Source organism: Coloeus monedula, assembly GCF_965178545.1.
Source record: "Coloeus monedula genome assembly, chromosome: 1".
NCBI classification, from domain to species: domain Eukaryota; kingdom Metazoa; phylum Chordata; class Aves; order Passeriformes; family Corvidae; genus Coloeus; species Coloeus monedula.
Genome location: NC_138781.1, coordinates 21,463,233 through 21,483,327, shown reverse-complemented (window position 1 = coordinate 21,483,327; position 20,095 = coordinate 21,463,233). Strand labels below are relative to the sequence as shown.

Genomic DNA, 20,095 nt, shown 5'->3' with positions numbered 1-20,095 from the left:
CAGAATTGGAGGAATCTTAGTTGACATAAAGTTCAGTTTGGTTTCATAAAAAGGCTTCAATGCTAAGGGATGCTACTCAAATTTCCTGCAGTTGTACATTAAAATAAATTGCTGAGTAGTTATATAATAAAGGACATAAAATGTTTACAACCAACTTGTAAAATTAAGAAAAGCATAGTATAAGCAAAATATTACTAAAAGCAGCAATGCATAGCCTTTCATTGAGATAATGCACAATTTTGGACACCTTGTGTCAAACTCCTGCTTTTAAGATACTTTCAGTAGCATTATCAACATAAAATTGGCCTACAAAACAAAAGCTTTACCAGCTCCCATTCATAAGGAGATTGAGGTCATAAACCAACCAAAAACAATTTGTCAGTATTTTCAACATCCTGGATGACCAATATCAAGTATATGGAATAACAATCACACTCTTTGTTCAGCTATCTCACTGGAGGCAGCTGTTAAATCAGAGGAATGATTTTAATTCTTTTCTAACATTTACACAGTAATGCATTTAAGTTCTTTCAAATGTTGCTCACCACAATTTGTTTTTCTCTTTTCTCTCCACAACATAAAAAAAAAGAAGAAGAAAAAAAGAAAAAAAATATCAAGCACTTCCACAGAAAGGATATTTGGCAATTTTATACTCCACTGAAGGGTGGATTTTCACAATAGCTCACTTTAGATTGAAAGTCATTAGTGGTCTTTCCTCTCGTTTCTGCCAAGGACTCTTCTTATCTTCACCTTGGTCATCTTCCTCATCCTCCTCATCTTCATCATCGTCATCTTGAACAGATGTTCCATGTTCAGGACTAGTTAATGGCTCTGGTTTGGTATCCACAGTTCTGGTTTCCTCCTGCAGGCTGGGCAGCTGCACACCACTTCTCTTACTGGTGCCTTCTAGGAGGCATCGGAGAGCATTGTCCTCAGGGCTACAAACTGCTGTTCCACACTCGCTGCCACTTTGGTCCATATCATCCAAGTACACAAGCTGTGTGTAAGCCGTGCTATCCGAAACCTTCCGCTCTCTCTGCTGGTGCTCCTGCACTGGGGGGTGACTCTGTGGTGCAGACAGATGATCTCCTCTTCCCTTTCGGGCAGATTTCGGTTCGTTCATGTCAACACCAGAGTCCAAACTGGCATCATTACTCCCATTCCTACCAGCTCTTTGGAGATCAATGTATGAATGTCTAACATGAGCATTTGAGCGCCCATCGAGAGAAACAAACCATGCTCGAGGATGAGGCAATGGCTTTCCACCTCCTAATTCCATCAAAGCCTTTTCTGTAAGAAGCTGCACTTCGCTATTCATTTGAGCCAGGGATGCATCGTTAAGAGAAGCAGGAATGGAAATAGATTCAGACATGGAAGCATTTGGCTGACTCCACTCAGCTGCACCTGCATCTTGCAAGTGTTGCTGAGATATTGCTTGGGATGCCAACTGCTGGGGCTGCAGCTGCTGGGCGGGGTGTGGAAAAAGCCGTGCGTGAGGGTTAGGAAGCTCAGCCTGAAGTCTTTCTATATCAATCTGCTGGTCAGCTGGGACAACCAGGGGCTGGCTAACAAAAGGGTGTTCTCCAGGCAGCTTCATGTAATGACCTGGGATGACCAGAGCAGGCAAAACCTTTCTGTAAACACTGTCATTGACTTGGTCAACAGAATTGCAGCAGATTAGCTGACCTGGTCGAGGGAAAGATGTAGGTCTTTCAAGGTGATCAACTGAACGAGACATCATACAATCAGTAGGTCTGCAGTCCAGCAGCTCTTTTTCAGGGGCTGAAGGTGTGGGGTATATTTGTTCCTGAATATTGTATTTACTTCCAGTAGCAATATGGTTCATAGATACTTGAGTTTCTCTCTCTTGCTTTTCAAATAAAGGCTGAGAGAGCATAGCATTGTAACTTCTCCTATACTCATCTTTGATAGGGGACTCATAGCCTTCAGCTCTTTCTGTAGACTTTCTTGTCTTTAGAGGAAAACTATCTGCTGATTTGTGGTAGTCTTTTCTTAGCGATCCACTGGGAGTCAGGTCATCCAAGGAAATTCTGCTCTTGTCTTTCTCCTTGTCAGAGAGCAGTTCCTCTCGGGAGCTAAACTCCTGGGAAGTACTGAAGGAGTGTTTGAGCATAGGTGTATGCATATCTGCTTCCCCAGTAGGTGATACCATCTCCATGTGGGCAGCACTGATTAATTCCTTTGCCCCTGAGTTTTCAGCATGTCCATTGCTAGCAACAGACAATCCACCTGGAAATTCCGACTCACGACGTGAAAATATTAAATTTATATGGGACATTGAAGTTGCTTGATCCTTCTTAGAAGTGTCCAGTGCTGTCGAAAGTTGCAGTTTCTTATGATGTTGACGTGGTCTTAGACATTTTCTTCTACAAAAGCCAGTAACAAAAGAAGTTATACATTTATGACTGTTGTACACAAAAATAAGAGAAGCAAGTGTGTCTTAACAGAAGTTTTTTAAGCAGTGATTAGTATTAGGGGAATTGAGCTTTTATTACATAATCTAAAAATTAAAAGCTTATCCCAGCAGCGAAGATAAAATTAAAGAATAACTAATGTCAATTGGGAAATATCTCAAGTACCAATTACAAATTGGAGTAAATGTCTGGTGAAGGCAAATATAAAATCACTCATTAGTAGGCACTTGCTGATAAAAGTTTAACATTCATTTTAATACAACACCAATAGAAAAATCATTTGAAAATGCGTAACAGGTACAATGACAGAGATCTTGAACCTATGCCCATGTTTGATAGGAAGTTACATGGAGAACACAGGTACTCAAGTACCATCTTACCAAAGGCAGGGATTTATATGTTTCATGTAACCAGGAACACAGGAAATTTGATCTCACTGTTTCTTTCAAGTGTTTGCTTCCCTTTTTTTTCCCCCCAAAGTAAAAATGTTTCAATACAAAATTTTTTAATTTCATAAGCACAAAAAAGCTTGTATTTTCAACATGAACTAAGGAACCAGGATGGTGAATCTTACCTGCAGTAATACAAAAGCAGACACAGCAAGACTAGAAGTATGAGAGCCATCCCTCCTAAAATTGCCAAAAGAAACATTGTGTGATAGCTGGTAATGTCGTGTGTTACAACGGGACCTGGAAGGCCAGAAAAGAGAATTTAGACCTGTAATAACTTGCAAACAGGAACAACAGTCAAACAAGGAGAGGGACACCTTCTCTTATTATCAGGGTGCTAAGCAACACTGCTGCTCATAGTCCTGGTGCCTACTGAGCAGACCGTCTCTGAAGAAGGGAGCAAGTTGTGGAGACAGCATGTGCTGGTTTTCATGACTGCAAGTCCAACTAGCTCATTCTGTGGAAAAGCAGCTAGTTTCAATGGAAGCAAGCATCAGTGAATGCTGCCTTCCAGGTCCAAATGCTGATGCTGTGTGCCAAAGCTCTCACCACTGGAGAAAATCCATCCCAGCATCTCCCAGCACTGTAATGCACGAAGCAACAGGGTGGGCAACAACTGCTCTTTAACATCTGTGGTGCTTCCCACCAAACAGTACAGACACTGCATTACAGAATTCGCTGGAAGATGTGTTGGTGCTCTGAAGTCTAGATCAAGCCAAGCCAAGCAGATCTTCAGTAGCTTTAAGAAACAGGCCACTAGTGAAACAGAGTTGTAACTCCAGGTTTAAATAATGCTTAGTAAATGTTCTAACACACAAAGGAATGCACACATGCGGACAACATCTGTTCAGAATTATGCATGAGTGACCCTGTTGGTTTGTAAAATCCTTATGATAATTTTGAAATAAAGACTCAAATTTTCATGTGCAGGCAAGGAGGTACAGCACCAGCTGGCAGACTAACATGCATGTACTGTGAAGGACAGCAAACTTGGTCAACTTAAGAGGTTCTAGGCCATAAGGTTTGCAAAACCTCATCTGTGGATCTTGAGTGGTCTGTAGAGCCACTGCTAGGAAAACAAAGCTCGTTTTTGCCCATTTTTGAGATAAGAAATAAAATAGATTCAATTAGGAGATAAAATATGCAAAAATACATTAACTCATTAAAAGTAACATAAATTATATTGCATTTGGGAAATCTAAATATTTATACATTCTGTCCCACCACTACCTATACATAATTGATTGTTACTGTTGCTTCAGGACATTAAGCAAAAAGAAGACAAGATAAATCACTTGCATTTTTCATAAAAATGTTCCTATTGCAACAAAGTTTTAGGAACTCAGATCTAGCCCTAGAGGGAAGGGAAAGTAAAATACAAGTAGAAACTCTGCCATACAAGTTAAATCACAAGGACAAATAAGCCTTCTCCTGTTAAGAGTTACAGGCCTTGTAACCTCAGAGTTACAAGCACAATTTCCTGACTAGTGTAACTTCCTTGCAATTGGGGACAGAGCTGTACTGGGAAATGTTTGGCTCAGAGCAGTTGCTTTTTCTTCAAGTACAATTATTTTGTAAGATTCCATTAAATTTAATATGATAGCTTATTCAGATCTGCACCTGCCTCTGAAGTCTGTCCTGCTGAGATATCTAAAGCCTGTTCAGCTGAATATCCCAGCTTTTAATATCTATCATTTAATAGAACCTCAAATAAAAAGCTCGCATATTAGGAAACAACTTCATGATATGTATAAGTAGACTTTAAAACCTCTCCTCATGTAAGGGTTTGGTTTTTTGGTTATATATAGTTTATTGAGCTTGCACAGCCAAGGCAAACATGTTTTCATTTCTACTGGATTAAGTTTTCAGCTGGAAAACCTAATAAAGAAAATCTGTAAGGAGTTCTGAGTTGGTTTTTTTTTGACTGATTGATTGATTGGCTCTTTTATACATAGAGGTATCTCAGATAACTGGTGCCTGAAGAACTAACACCAAGAAATCTGAAGCAGCCACAGGCAGAAAAAAAGGAAGCAGAAGTTGCAGCATTAATAATCTCCAAAGACACAGAAGCACATGTAATTAATGCCTAGTTCAAAGCCGTTTTCTGCAGTTATGCCAAGAGGTTTGCAGATGGCAACCAGTCACCTCTGTACCAATGCCACTCTAATAAACCACCTTCTAAGGGGAAACTTCTAAGCTAAGTTATTCTCAGTGTAAATTAATCAGTCACCAAGATGCAAAGCATAACTCAGGGCAAAATGTGCATCTTCAGTGCAAAAGGAAAAAAGTGTCCACCCATCCATCCATCCATCCATCCAACCAATAGTAATAGCTAACCCAGGATAATGCTGATTTTAGATGAATCTGTATCTCTGTTAGTTTCTGTACAGAAACTTCACAGCACCTGTTTTTCTACCGGCTGGAACACCAACACATTGATGCTATGACTCCTGTCATTTTCTAGCAATGGCTCTACCAGGCAGTGGTGACATAAATGCATCAAAGCAGAACAATTAAGAAAGTTCCCCATTGAAATGATACAGGTATTTTGAGCACCAAGGTTGCTCCACACAATCCCGAAAAGATTTTAGCCCTTTACATTCAGATTTCTGTTTTCTAATAATCCATTATTGATCAAGCTGTGGCATCTCAGATGAGCTCATTCGGAAAAATATACACATTATATATGAATAAATAATTACCCAATGCTGCAAATATAAATAAAATCCAGTTCCATCTTACCTGGGATAGTAGGTGACATAGCTGCAACCCAGTAGCCCAGCTGAGGTGCAATATAAGTCCAGGTCAACTGACTTCCTTCTTGTTGTACAATGCCCAAACTACTCTTCAGCCATGTCCCTGTAAGTGTAAAAGTTGTAGGAAGATGTTACAGATATTCACACATTCCTCTGCAAACAAGAGGAAAATCAAGCAGTAATAAAGCCTATCAATGTGCAGTAGGGATTGTTGCTGTCAAGTCGGAAGTTGTGCCTTCTGGTCACTGGCATTTGAGAGCTCCCACAAGCAGTCATCCCCATGGCTTTGTAAGAAGCAAAAAAATCCCAAACATAAAACCTTTAAGATTAAATAAAACTAGTAAATCTTCAAAACCTGTTGAAAGAAAACATTTATCATCATATTAGATTCCCCTATTTTGAAGAAAGATATTCCTGAAGTTGATTATACATAGACAGCCTACTTAAAAAATGTAGTTCAAGAGATTACATCTCTCAGTCCACACGTCAGTTCTATACACCACCTTTCTACCAGCCCTGGCTGTCAACTTCTAGAAGACAGAGGAAAATGTTTCCTCAAAATAGTTTTCCTATACAGAAAGCAAGCTTATGAATGTTGCTGCCAATGACTAGAATTACATTGCACCATCACTTTTTATTAACTTGGTTAATCATTCAGAATCTGTATAATACCCACAGGAATACTGTTTGGTAACAGATGATGAGTTTTTTAAAACACGTTTCTCAAAAGAAACAAAATTGATTTTTTTTTAGAATTATGAAATGATTATTTCAAAATAAGTAAGACTAACAATTTTAAAGCAATGTGTTTAAGTTCACATAACTCGAGTAGTCCAGATTGACAATCTGCACTAGCTGAGAGCTGCTCTACTTCCTGAATATTAATTTTATTCCAAGAGTTGGGTCATGAGAACCTTTACAACTGAACCAGCTGAATGCCTTTTAGTAATTCATTAAGACCTCTGATTCTAGGGCTGTAGGAGAAAAAAATCACCTTAGTTTCTGATGTAACAAATGCCCAGAATGGCTTGCAGACTGTTCCTGTATTCATCCTCTTTGAACGAAACACAGAATTGCTGGCCTCAACATGGAGAGCAATCATTGAGAGGCCACCCTGGTGCCATAATAGAGGACATGGACTCCTTAAGGAGGTTCTTCACATATTTTGGTGGCCACTACCAGGATGCTGATCTGTGTACAGAGAAGGGATAAACCCCTCTGCAGTTTTGTAGTGCAGCTCTCTATTTCCGGGCAGAAGGGGGAAGAATGCTGTATTTCCCTTACTCAGCTTCAAATGCTCACTTGAAAGGCAAGCTGCATCATGTACTTGTGATTCCCCTTCCTTTAAGTAAGTCTCCTGCTTGTAATTCCCCAAATGGTGCTTTTCATCAGCTGTCACTCAGGACTAAGCAAGAGCATTTTGGATGACAGTCATCTGAACATTCAGCAGTGAGTACAGAACACACAGAAGAGGTGCTGGGGCTGGATTTGTTGCTTTTATAATACATCCAAGATCCTGACAATTTCTTCTGTGTTCCTTAGATTATTCATCTGTGCAAACCCTCTACACATAAGAATGGCTTTTCTGAGTATTTATTTCCTCCCTACTACTGATTTTTCCTATGTAAGACCACTGTCTTAGGTAAATAATAAACCCATCTGAATACAGTGAAAGGTTTAGAAGAATACATGGTTGAGAGGATTTCTAGATTGAGGTGAGTACTACTGCCAGATGTCCACTGTATCTGCAACCAAACGGAATTTGTGGGCAACAGGGAAAAGGAATTGCTGATGTAATTATCAGTTTTCCAAGTATCATTTCCAGTCTGTAGATGATAGCAATAATCTGTTATTTCATAAAGAAAGTCACACAAATGATTTTGATTTACGGTACTAAAAGGACCAAAATCTGTGTACACAGATTTGCGTATGTGGCATCCATAACTGTTGCAGCAGAACACCTTGATGTAGCCACTCATTTGCCCCTCTTAGGGAACCATTTTCAGGAAAAATAGAATGGAATTGTCCACAGTTATGTGTGAAGTTTCTGGAAGAACTAGGAAAAGTAGATTTCTTTTTCTCTACTAATATGGCCACTAACCCTTCAGATTGTCTATCCATGCACTTTCAGGGAAGATGTCATACTAATAGCCCTGAAGGTGAAAAATAGTCCTTAGGGTCACAAAATGTTTTTATCTTGTCTCTAAAATGCCATTTGGTAAAAAATTCTGTAACCTTGAACCTTGTAATTTTTCTTTTTCGGCAAGATTTGGATGGTGAGAATATGCACCAACTATTCAAATACACAACGTCAATAACAAATAAAGTAAAACTTTAACAGAGATATAAAGTACTGATAAAAAAAAAAGGAAGGACCTGGGTGACGAATACATCATGTTTCACATACTCTTCTTACCATCTCTAAGCCCTTTAAATTCACACACAAGCAGAATGCAGACGTATGAAATTTGTAGCAAAGTTCACTATCTTCGGTGTCTATGTCTGTAGCTGCCTCCTCGAGCAGAAGCTATTACCGATTCCCTCACTAGGGGGAACTTGTGTCCAGCATGCCTTATCCACATGATGCCGCATGCCAAGGACGCAGTCCTCCTGCTGCCTCCCGAAAAGCCTTTTGCTCGGTAATACTCTGCATAATGCAGCGATCAAGAAGCTCAGAGAGGCTGCAGGTTTATCGCTGCGAGCAGAGCTGTGCTGCCGTCCTGCCAAACGAGGAGCAGCTCAGATTGCTCATATTTTAGCAACAACAGGAATCCTTTCTTTGCAGTGGAAGCAAATGAGTCTACTGCACAAGCCTCAGTCAGGTTTCACACTTACCTGCTGCTCACTTAGCTCACCCGTTCTTGCTAACCACTGGACATACTCCAGGCAATGTGCTGGTCTGTATAAACTGAGGAAAAATGTAATTCCCTCTCTCTTTTATGGATAGTTAAGAATTTCAAATGCACGGGAGATATATCCAATATTGGTCATCTTTAAACAAAAGTGATGCAGTTTTTGTTGACCATACCCTACAATTTGGTGTATTATGACAGAAAATAGTTACTTTTTAAATGGCACTGTCCCAAGTTCCTTCATCAGGATGACACCAACGTGCGTTCCTGTGAACCATGAATACACTATCTCATTGTCGGCTCTTTTTTAATACTTTCATTGTCTGAAACTTTGGTGCTAAATTTGCCTCTTAAACTTTCACCATCTCTTACCAATAGTCCACTAATAAAACAGAGCATCCTCCCACACTGTGGGATGAAGAAAGCAAAGAACTCCATCCTTCAAAACAGCAGCAACAGAACAGTTTTGAGTGGAAACAGCTGAAACACAAAGTCCTGTATTGCTTTCTTTTGTGATCAAATACCGGAAAGCCAACCTAGTGTTAGTGGAGGGAACAGACGTACCTCCAGTAGTCTGCAAATCCATCCATCAGCATTTCCAGGTATCTCTCGTATTTCATCTTTTATAGGTTCTAATTTCCTGGCTGCTTTTCAAGTATCATTAAACAAGAAGTGTTCTTGTAGCTCCTTACATGCAATGGCTTGCCGTAATGACTGATGTTGGACCTTCTGTTGAGCAAAACCAAATTGCAGACTGGTTGTGCTCCTACTGTTTCACACTGCCTTACATGACCAGGAGTTCACTGCTGAGCAGCCTTGAGAAGGAATTCCCTATCCTGCCTCAGATTCCTCCTTGGAGTGGAAAAAAATATGTTTTCCTGTTCTAAAAGTGAAGCTAATTACCCTCTGTGTCTTCACATACTTGCTGCTGTAAGCAAAGGAGGAGACTGGGACAGTGAGTAAAGAACTTTGTCCATTTTTCTATCTGTTCCTATGCAGTAGCCTGCAAATGGAAGAAGAGCAAGCAGCATTCATTCTTTCTGTGTTGTTAGGATTACAACTGCAGAACTAAGTAGGATTTAGAAGGGAAGAGAGGTCTTACCTCCCTGTATGCTGTGTTCTGATAATTCAATTTGTTATGCTCCAAATACGTTGTAACATCTACTTCTTCCCCCCACCCAAGTCAGCAAAATCAATGAGCTTCACTGCTGATTAATATTTCTACTGTATTTGTAGTAATTGTTAAGTAATAAGCAATACAGGATTATTAAAAAAAACCCCAAGCCGGTAAAAAGAGCTGTAATGGAAGTGATCATTTTTGTTCAAGACTGTGTAGTTCCAAAGAAAACTTGTCAATGCCTCTTTGGAGCAGAAACAGCAAGCTCAGTATAGTTTGTAAGCACTGCATGATTTAGGCCAATTCACCATTAATTCTTAAAGACTGTCTGGTGCTTCATGGAAAATTTCTATATATAGAGACATTCTTGCTTATAGATCATTTTTACATTTCTCTTCCTCTTTTTCCTCTCTTACTGCTCAGTGGAGCCAACATGCTGATCCAAGATTCAAGTCAGGGGAGCTGTCTCCTGGCTCAAACTAACAGCACAGAGAGAAATTAGATGTTTAATGCTTTTCTCACCAAAATTATACTGCCTGTTACTGACGTTTTGGAATAAATTATGTAGTTTAACAAATCTATTCTTCATTCTTTCTTAAAAAGCTTATGAAGCATCTACCCATCACTCCTTCATATATGAAAATCAAAAGCAAGGTAAGAGAACATGGCAAAGAATATAAAAATGACAGTACTTTAAAGATACACAAATCAAAAAATGATCAGATAAAGAAAGCTGACGTCCATCTGACTGCAAAAATATCAGAGAAGTTTGACTTCAGCAGAGCAGGAGAAACAAATTCTGCTAGAGAGAAGCATCTTAATACTTTGCAGCAACTTGGATTGTGATGAACACATTTATTTATCTAAGGCAGCTTTTAGGATTTGCCAATAGGGGTTGGGGGGGGGTTATCATGAGCAAATTCAACAGCAAAAGGTTTGCACATGAAATCCCTGTTTCAAGACACATTCAGCATTAAAAAACACCTTTTTGTAATTTAATTTGGTTTACTTCTGAATCAGACTGAAAAATGGCACTTTCAGCAAGGAGAGTACCCAGAAGGGCAGCTATTGCAGAGAAGCCACTGAAGAACAGCTATCCTAGACTATCCCCCTGCACAATCACTGTAGGTATGGCTGGTTTGCCCAGAAAAGAGACGTCCTGCTGTCTTCAAAGACATCAATTATTTGATGTGACAGCTTGCTGGAACCAGGCAGTACAAATGGATCTGCTTCCACTGTCTAGATACATGACACCTCTGACACTGCTTCCATATTTTAAAGCTAGACTTTATTATTTTAAATTCATCTGTAGTAAAATCCAGGGAATGGTATGTCCCTCTGGCTTCCACGTGTGACTGAGCATGCTGGCAATCCCATGCTGCTCCAGCTCAAGCAAATGGCAAACTTCCCACTGACCTAGGTGAGGTAGGACTGCCCCACACCACCATCTGCTCTAGGGAGACATGTGTGGGACTCTTGCTACAGCCAAGAAGGAGGAAGACAACCTCCCCTCTTGTGATCTGGCTGCAAGGGGAGTTTGCTCGCTGGCACCCCAGCACAGATCTTGGCTCTCTGGGAGGATGTACAGAGCTGCTTGCCTCAGGTTTAACTTCCCAAGCTGACCATTTCAGAGCCTTCCAGATCACCACTGCTGCAGGGACTTCTGCTGACTTTGATGGGGTGTTCTTTCTGTCACTGACCAAAATAGTTCTGGTAAATGACTGTCAGAGGAGCGTGCTGCAGCCAGCAACTTCCCCCAAGGACAGTCATAAAGCCTAAATATCGCTTGTATTTAAATATATGGTAGCTATGGTGGTTTACTTCCATAAATTAATTTTACATGTGAGCTTTTGGTAGAAAATTCTTCCATTGATCAAATACTGTTTGCTTTTCATTTTGTTTCTTTTAACTGGCAACAGTATCATCCAATCCCACTCAAGCAGGGAACCAAAACTGTGTTATTTACAACATTAATTATTTCCATCCAATAGGTTTGACAAATAAGAGGATTTAATTAGCCAGAGAGAAAATGAAACATTATATGAATTTATTTTTATTCAGATGATTATCTTCCTTAGACAAAAGAGCTTTGGAAAGAAAAGAAAGGTACTTCTAACCGTACTGCTTAATAGCATAGATGTTTTAAATAAATATTCCTTAATGAGAAGTGTTTTTCTTTCAGCATGCATCTCTTTTGTGCTGTCTACGATGCCTTGTAAGATTGGCCTGCTTAGGCAGAGATTCACGGTTAAACAGAGATATATGTGTCAAAAGGAATGAGGCAGGTTGTTATTAGACAGTGTAGGGCAGCAAAGGTTATTCAAAACATACTAAAAATGCTTCTAGAAGTAATTGATTTAGACACTGTGAATAGCAGCATTATTATGAAGAGTTAATCAAGGGCAAGTTTGTGAAAATAACTTCTTAAAGCAGGTTATGACATACATAAATTGTAGCTTTTCATCCTACCAGTTGAAAGCTGCTTATCAGATTTCTTCTTCCGACTGAAAATCACCCCTAATCTGCATCAGGAGGGGAAGTTTTACTAGACAGGGGTGGGATTTTTTGTTTTACTTTTGTGCATTTTCTAAAAAACTAAAAGCTTGAAATGGAAGTTGAAAATTCCTTCCTGAATATTGGTGGAGCTTACTCTCCTCCTCACCTTCCCCCCAATATACATGGGTTTAAAAATTCATAGCATTTAGGTTAATATTACGATTTTATTTTCACGGTTGCTAGGCAACATAAAAAATAAACATCCCTGCTCTGAGAGTCCATAGACTCATTATTCTTCCACTCTTACAGAATTTGTTACACAACCCTTCCAGGGCTAAATCCTGCTCCTGTTCTAGCAGCACCACCATTATTTCTTTAACTAAAAGGGAAATGCTTTTACCATCATACCTTGAAGATTTTGGCAAGGAAATCTAAGGGCTCAATTTATTGTTTGTGTCTGAGAAGCTCTGTGGGTTTTTCCATCTCTTCTCATTTTCCCCCTTAAATCACCTGTCAAGTGTTTAACAAAAGAACACACCAGTTTTCATTACTTAATAATCTTAATGATATCTAGGCAGAAGGCAGGGCACATTGTACACAGAACTGCTTGCATTGCTTTGGTCCCCTCAGTATTTCCTTCCAGGATGCCAGAACAGAAGGGAATTATTAAAGAAAATGACTTTGATACATAATTACTGGGTAATAATTGTCTTTCAAAAGGAAAAGCTTAGTTATGCCTGCTGGACCACCATCCCTAGTTACTGGTATACGTGAAAGATACTGCCTTTAGAATTTGTTTTACCACATTACTAATCACATTCTCTCAGTTACTGACAAAATTATTAGAACAAGTAATAAATAAAAGCACATGCTCAAAACACTGCATGCCTTTTCCTTCCTTCAGCCTCACATCACACTCACATTCAGTTTCTATTTTTCAAACTGGAAGTGGAAATAGAGGCACACTGGGATTTGATCTAACATTGCAAAGCTGCAGAGGAAGGAGTTCCCAGGTCCTCCTCAGTCTCTTCCAGCTCCATCCAGGCACTTCCCACTCCTGCCTGGATTCCCACCAATCTCCAGGTCATCTTCAACTCAGGCAGTTGCACAAGCACAAAGGTCTTTTCTCCACTTCTGAAGTTTTGATGCCTGCCTCTTTCCACCTTCTCCTGCCATGGCTTCTATAGGTGGAGCTACAGGGCCATCTACATGACATTAAATTATTAAAACCTGCTTCCAGAAGCCAGAGACTTGTTTCCAGTTTTCTTTCCTTGACTACGTATTAGTAGATTATCTGCACAAAGATCACTATACTTTGGCACCAACCTGATTCCTTCAGTGTCTCCTTAAGCACCACCATCATGCCATACCTCAGCCACTTTGCTGTATCTGCAGCTTGGATGGTGTAAGAGGTGGGCACAAGATTAAACAATCCATTCATTCACTTTCATATGAGTAAGCCACAACATCCATTTTGAAAACACACATTAATAAATAAGCACAACTGTCTCCTACGATCCTCTCCAGAGGAATCATGATAGTGAGAACATACCTCAGTGAGCTACACTGTGAAGCATCAGAGGAAGAGGTTCTTTTCCTTTCAGTGCTGAGGTCTGTCTAATACTCTGAAATTGTATCTGCACCTATTATGTAGACATTTTACATGGTAAAAAGCTGGGCTTGGTAGCTGCCATTTCTATGGCAACACAAAATATGAAATTCTTTGAGAGCAGTTAGTTAAGAACCTGTATTCCTTAGTGTATTTACTCTTTAAGAATAATTTAAGCTTTCCAGCTGAGATTAAAAAGGAAGTCAAAATCAAATAGTCAAGAAATTTTTAAACTACAGAAATAGCTTAACCTTGAACTTCTGTGGTTTTCACCTTTGCAAACCGATCTCCATATCATCACTGAATCTGGTCTAGAACCATGTGTTCTGGATATGATTATACTAAGCTCAAACTTCTGGGGTGAGGAATGTGATTTCCTGAGTACGTCCATTTCTCATGCATAGAAGACGCATTTCATGGAAAAGCGCATGAAGTCCCAGGCCACGTGTGCAGCTGCATGCAGCCCAAATGCAGGCCATCCCTCCAAGGTCAGAAGCACATAGTCACACCCAGTGTCCAGATCAAGTGACAGGCTGTGAATGTTTCTGTTAGATGATTATCTTCTGTCAGTCACACAGGGCTATGAATGTGGTGGCAGTCAGACATTAATCAAATTCATAACAAAAAAAAACCATTTTATTTTTAACTATAAGACAGTATTTTCTTTGGGTGGATCATCACTACTACCCTGTGGAAGCTTAAATTCGAGACTTTTATAAATCATCTTATTTGCAAACAATGCACAGTGAACTACACAGGTAGATGTACAGTAATCTGCTTACATATTCTGCCTGACAGTAGCTGTCGCTCTCTCCCTATAAACACTGTGAACAAAAAACAAGCATCGTTTCACTTCTATGAAATTGCAGTCAAGTTTAAGTAGGCACCAATACTGCTTACACGTAAGTATATCCTCATGACTTCTTTTAAGCACAGAAAACATTATCTTGATTTTGCTGAGGAAGCAACATCTGGAAATTCCGGTTCTACAAAAATCAATACAAATTTTACCACTGACAGCAGAACGTCACCCAGAAAAAACATGCACCAGACTTTTAAACGCATTTAGAAATCTATTATGGCATTAAATGCAGTCAGAAAGCACCAACCAAGAACAGCACAGTACATAAAATACTGTGTTTTATAAAGTTACAAAGAGTTCCCAAAGATACTCTTCTTTATATTCTGCCATCACTTTACATGAACACATGGTTGAAATTTCAGGCACTGGGGAAACATCCTCCTCTGCAAAGAAGCCACTCATTTAAACACAACAAGGTCACGTCCAAGATGCACACCAAGTGTTTAGGGAGAAGGAAGAACACAGACACAGTATTCTGAACTTAATTTACATGTAGTGCACAAGAAATAACACATTTTAAGGAGGATGAACAAAAGGGCAAAGGTTTAACCCTTCCACTCCAGAATCCATTGCCACATAACTGAAAACAGTGCTGAAAATACTTTCCTGTTGATTAATTCAGATGCATCATATTAATAAATCTCATTTTCATATTATGCACACTGGAATATTTGGTAATATTTTAAAGTCCTTCATACAGCTCCAGATGTGGATCTAGAGGTCTAGGTTCAACATAATGCCTTCATACCACATGGAATGAAACTGAGGACTTAAAATGGAGAATGCTCACTGAATCCAATGAAAACCAGACACCTTAACATAAAACATAAACCATTTAAATGGGGCCTGAGGAAAATACAGCTGAGCAAGTGCTGTGTTACTCAGTCCAGCTGGTGGGAGCTGGAGATGATACAGGAGGCAGAAAGTTTCATTTCTGCTGGGATCTGTGGTATTTCTGACTGAAGAGGACAAGGCTAGAAAGAAGTTTTGAACAGAAATTTGGTGTCCAAGAATAGAGAGATTAATTATACTGCTGTAAATCCTACTGACATCAAGGCAAATACACACGGAAGAAGTCATGATCCCAGCCATCTGTTTACGGATAAAGAAAAAAAGTTTTTCAGCCCCCTCAGATTGATAAATACAACACAGTACTTGCTAGGAAAAAAAAACCCCAAAACCCAGAAAACCCCACTGAGCACTCCTGATTATAGAAAAGAGAAACCCTGTCTTTATGTTCAAACCTTTTAAGTGCATACTGTGAAATAAAACCACCATCCCACAGTAGTGTGAAACACAAGACATGAGTACATCCACAGCATGGAGCAATTAAGCTGCATTTTAGTGTGCAACATCAATGCATCTGTGTTTATTATTACCAACACCCAGAAATGCTGCAGGAAACGGTGGTGGACCAACACAAGAACAAGATTACATGTATTTGCTTACCCTTAAAACATCTCCAGGGCATTGACAGCTGATCTTCATTTTATTAACTATTCAAAATTATATTATTGCTTTAATTTGCTTGCTGTGCACACAAGGCAGTAGGTTTGTTTCATAATGAAAAATCTCATTTGGAACAGTATGAAATAGATGCAGCAGATTGCCTTATTTTGATGTCAGCCTGTTTTTTCTGGCTGCTTGTTTCATCAGTGTCAGTGGAGCCACTCTCAGCCTTAAGCAGACTATGCTGCTTCTCCTGCTTCTCTCCCAAGGATAGAAAGCACGGTCATGCAAATACAGATTGTTTATGGTAAACATCCTAAAAAGCCATTAGTTATTTTTGGCTGCCATAAGATGCAAATACGCCTCATTTTTGTGGAAACTACGAAAATCTCTGCATTTCCAGTCAGATGCCTTTGGGTTCATATTAGTTCATCATGAGCTCAGCAAAACATATGAGAAACTAAGGATTAAAATATATCTGTAGTATTTCTGTCACTTCTCCACATCCTCTAAAAGTAAAAAGTATTTCTGCTTTTTAGAGCAGAAATTATATTTCATGCAGTAATGATGACAACCACATGGACTCTAAACAAAAACAATGGCTTGCACAAATAAGCATCCACTGTACTCCTAATCCATGAGAGAGAAGTGCTGTGTTAGTGCCTGGTAAGACAGTCACAGATTTCTATCTGTGGCATTTACTCACTGCTCAGAGAAAAGCATGTAAATTTAAGCCACTGGAAATCTATTAAGGAGAGACTGAGACATAACCAGCACTGAAAAAAGCAGCCCTGAAATGAAAGACAAAATCAGAATAATAAGGTCAGAGGTCCTATCCTGACAAGGCACAGATCTAGCAGTGCAAGTGGGTTACAACAACTTATCTGCCAGCTAAGGATTTCTCCAGCATGGAGCCATTCCAGTCATTAGCCATCCATCTCCCTCCACAGTCCAAAAACAACAGGGATGTGGAATGACAGGATACCACCATGTTCATGCTACATATGGCTAGTTTGACAGACCTTAGGGTGTTAAAGTAGCCTGCAAAAGGTAGTGTGGCTGCTCTACTTATTAAATTAAGCTACTCCAATTTAAATTGGTTGGGATGTGGGCAAAAATCTACTAGAACTGGCATGCTGTAGTCAGGGCTTAAAATGCATCTTTGTTCAACATCTTTGGTTGAACAGAAAGATGCTTACTTCAGCTGAAGTGTGAGCTGGAGCCTGAGCCTATCATCTTCAATACCTTCCTCTCCACAGCTTTGTGAAGCTAAGTGGCCTGACAAAGATGCATTTTGTTTAGCAGTCCTCATGCCTTCTCCTCCTAACACAAGTGCTCCAGTAGTTTGTCATGAATCAAACAAGGCTGGACTTGTCTCAAGATTGGGAGCCTCAAGCCTGCAACACTAATTAACTAACCCATATTGATCTATACTAATATATATACTGCACACAATAGGGTAACTAGCTCTTTATACACAAAATTAAAAACCATATTTCATACTAAGAGAGAGTTTTTGTGGCCTCACTGCAGGAGAAATCTGGCCATAAATGAGAAAGCTCCATAATCAAAATCTGAACCATTTACTTGCCATGAGTAACTGGCAATTAGACAGGCTGCAGCTCTAGCACAGCTGACAGAAGGACTGGGGAAGGACTGCTTCTTGTGGGGAAGGTAAACATGACTCAGTCTTCCCTGTCTTTTTTTTTAATAAGGGAAAACAAAATAGTTTCTAGAAGAATGATTCAGTTTCGGGAAGAAAATAGTGAAACTTATTGCCAGGACAGCACAAGAGAAGTGTCATTTCCACAGTTAAGGGAAAAGCCAAATCCAATAATTGCACGCTTTTTCTACTATTCCACTTTATATCATACTCAAATTTACTCTTCACTAAATTGTACTGCTTTGCTCTCTAATACAGGCAACTTCTGACAGAAGATTCATAGGCATGCTGTTTGAAAATACATCACTTTTTTCAGCAAACAGAGGCAGGAAGGAAGGAAAAACATTATTTCGCCTTTCACCTCTCTCTTCCTCCTTTTCTCCAACATGCTGCTTTCATGCTCATTGCTCTACTTCTAGGTGTGATCATCGACTGGCTCAGAACATTTGCCTTGCAGGACAAAGCCCCACTGATTGTCTATACAGACCCACATTTCTGGCTCCTTTTTCTCTCAGTATCAACCTTTCCCACTTTCCATTCTCCTTTATCTTAACAACCATCTGGTCAGATGGCACAGTGCAGTAACTGAAGGGAGATCACCAGGACAAGACTTATGCACTCCTTTGTCCTTTAAACTTCGAAGCTGTAAAGAAGGCCAGTACAGTGTACCAACTAGCAACAAAATAAAGAAAATAAATTTTAAAAAGAGCCTAAAACATGTATTTCTGGGAAAACTCCTGTTCACAATGGCATACACTATTCTGTAATATAAAAACCTGAGTGCATTTTACAGATTTTATTAGTCATTCCGTCCTTTCAAAATATTTCATCAATTTTTCATTTTTAGAATTTATTTAAATCATTTACATGTATTTTCCTGACAGTATTAGTAAATCTCAAAGTGATTTACAAAAAAGTCAGTACTGTATTTCCTATCTGGCAGGCAGGAAACACAGCCCGAGCCAAGAGAGGGACCCAAGGTCAGACAACCGGCTGCTGGCAAAGATAAGGCAAGTTTCCATTTCTACACACTTCCAATTCAGTGCTGTAGTGAACACATCTCTCCTCAGTTTGTGGGTGAAATGCAGTTCTCTCAAGTTTTAAAATAAAATATTTAATAATTGAAAAATGGTACATTTATAAAAACTTTTGTTTAAAATTGGCACACAGTGCTAGTCAAGTACATTTGCATATATACCACACATTACTTGATCAGTAAAACTCAATTGTCTCTTCTTTTAGATAGAAAAGCCATCTAGGGAGCCACAATGAGATGTTACCTACCAAATTTTTGGTCAAACCTCCATGCTGGAACGTGAGCATTGTGTTTCAGGTTGCTGTTTGCTGGCAGAGGCACTGTTACGTAGATGGGGCCGTTCACGGGGACGGGGGTCCCATCGCTGCTGAGGAGGTGGACGCTGACTGCAGTGACAGGGGTGAGGTCATACCTGGTGCTGTTTCCTAACAAGAGAGTGAATGAACACTGTGACTACAGAATGTACAGAATTTAAGGGATACCTGTGTGGTTCAACACCGAAGTACTGCATCAACCTAAGTCTCAAGGGATGGTAGCAGCAATTTCCTCCCTGCCTTACAACAGAACCTCAAACCAACCACTCAGCCAGCCAACAGACAACCCTCCCCCTGCCAAAAAAAACAAACCCAAGCCACAAAATTGAAGGAAGATGTATATGGTCTATTTTTCACTTAATTTTGGAAAAATGTGAAAACAAAAAAAACTACAATGTAAAAATCTCCTGCATATACTTTTTCATGTTAATTCAGCTTAAATAAACCTGTATGAGTAACACGGCCATAACTGTGGCAAAAAAAACCCCCCTCTTACAAGTCTTTATTATAGCCTCAAATGCCCATATTGTTAACTAACAAACACCAAAATAAACAGTGGCACCTCACAAATGATCAGTCACATGCTTAAGAATGCCAGGTTGCATTTCCTTTGGCTTTTCACTGAATAAAGCCATGCTAAATGGTTTATTAGCATATAAAATGTTATCTTCTTATCTAAGACAGTAATTACTCTTTATGTTTAAACTGCATGCCAATGGATGTCACTTAATGACAACATACTTTTAAAAAGCATTATAACCCTTCAATGATTTAACCAAATGAATCAATGACAGGGATAAATATCCCAGGTATATGTACACAGGTGAAAAAAAAAAACCTTGAGGTTTAAACCCTTGAGGTTTAAAACTGAGGAGATCAGGAGCTCACAGCAATAGCAAAAGTAGTTCAAATTGGAAGAAATAGAGCTTCCAGTTTTGCAGGGGGCTTGAGCCCCGCAGGCCCAGGCAGCTGCCACAAGCACCATCCCTGCTGCCCCTGTTGTGCTGGCTCTGGGGCTGTGTAGCTGCTCTTCCTGCAGAGGGGCAAATCAGGGAGA

General features: G+C 39.6%; 1 protein-coding gene across 1 annotated transcript in view; it reads right to left on the bottom strand.

Annotated features, from left to right (window-relative positions):
* Positions 1 to 682: 682 nt before the first annotated feature.
* Positions 683 to 20,095, bottom strand: part of FAM171A1 (family with sequence similarity 171 member A1) — a gene marked incomplete at its 3' end in the record, with an annotated part of 85,866 nt that continues 66,453 nt past the window's right edge. Inside the window, exons 6-9 of the mRNA XM_082285952.1 lie at positions 18,973 to 19,149; positions 5,627 to 5,743; positions 3,010 to 3,124; positions 683 to 2,387 (exon numbers count right to left, since the gene is read on the bottom strand). Of these exons, the coding sequence (XP_082142078.1) occupies positions 683 to 2,387; positions 3,010 to 3,124; positions 5,627 to 5,743; positions 18,973 to 19,149 (2,114 nt within the window). The remainder of the gene's footprint in view (positions 2,388 to 3,009; positions 3,125 to 5,626; positions 5,744 to 18,972; positions 19,150 to 20,095) is intronic.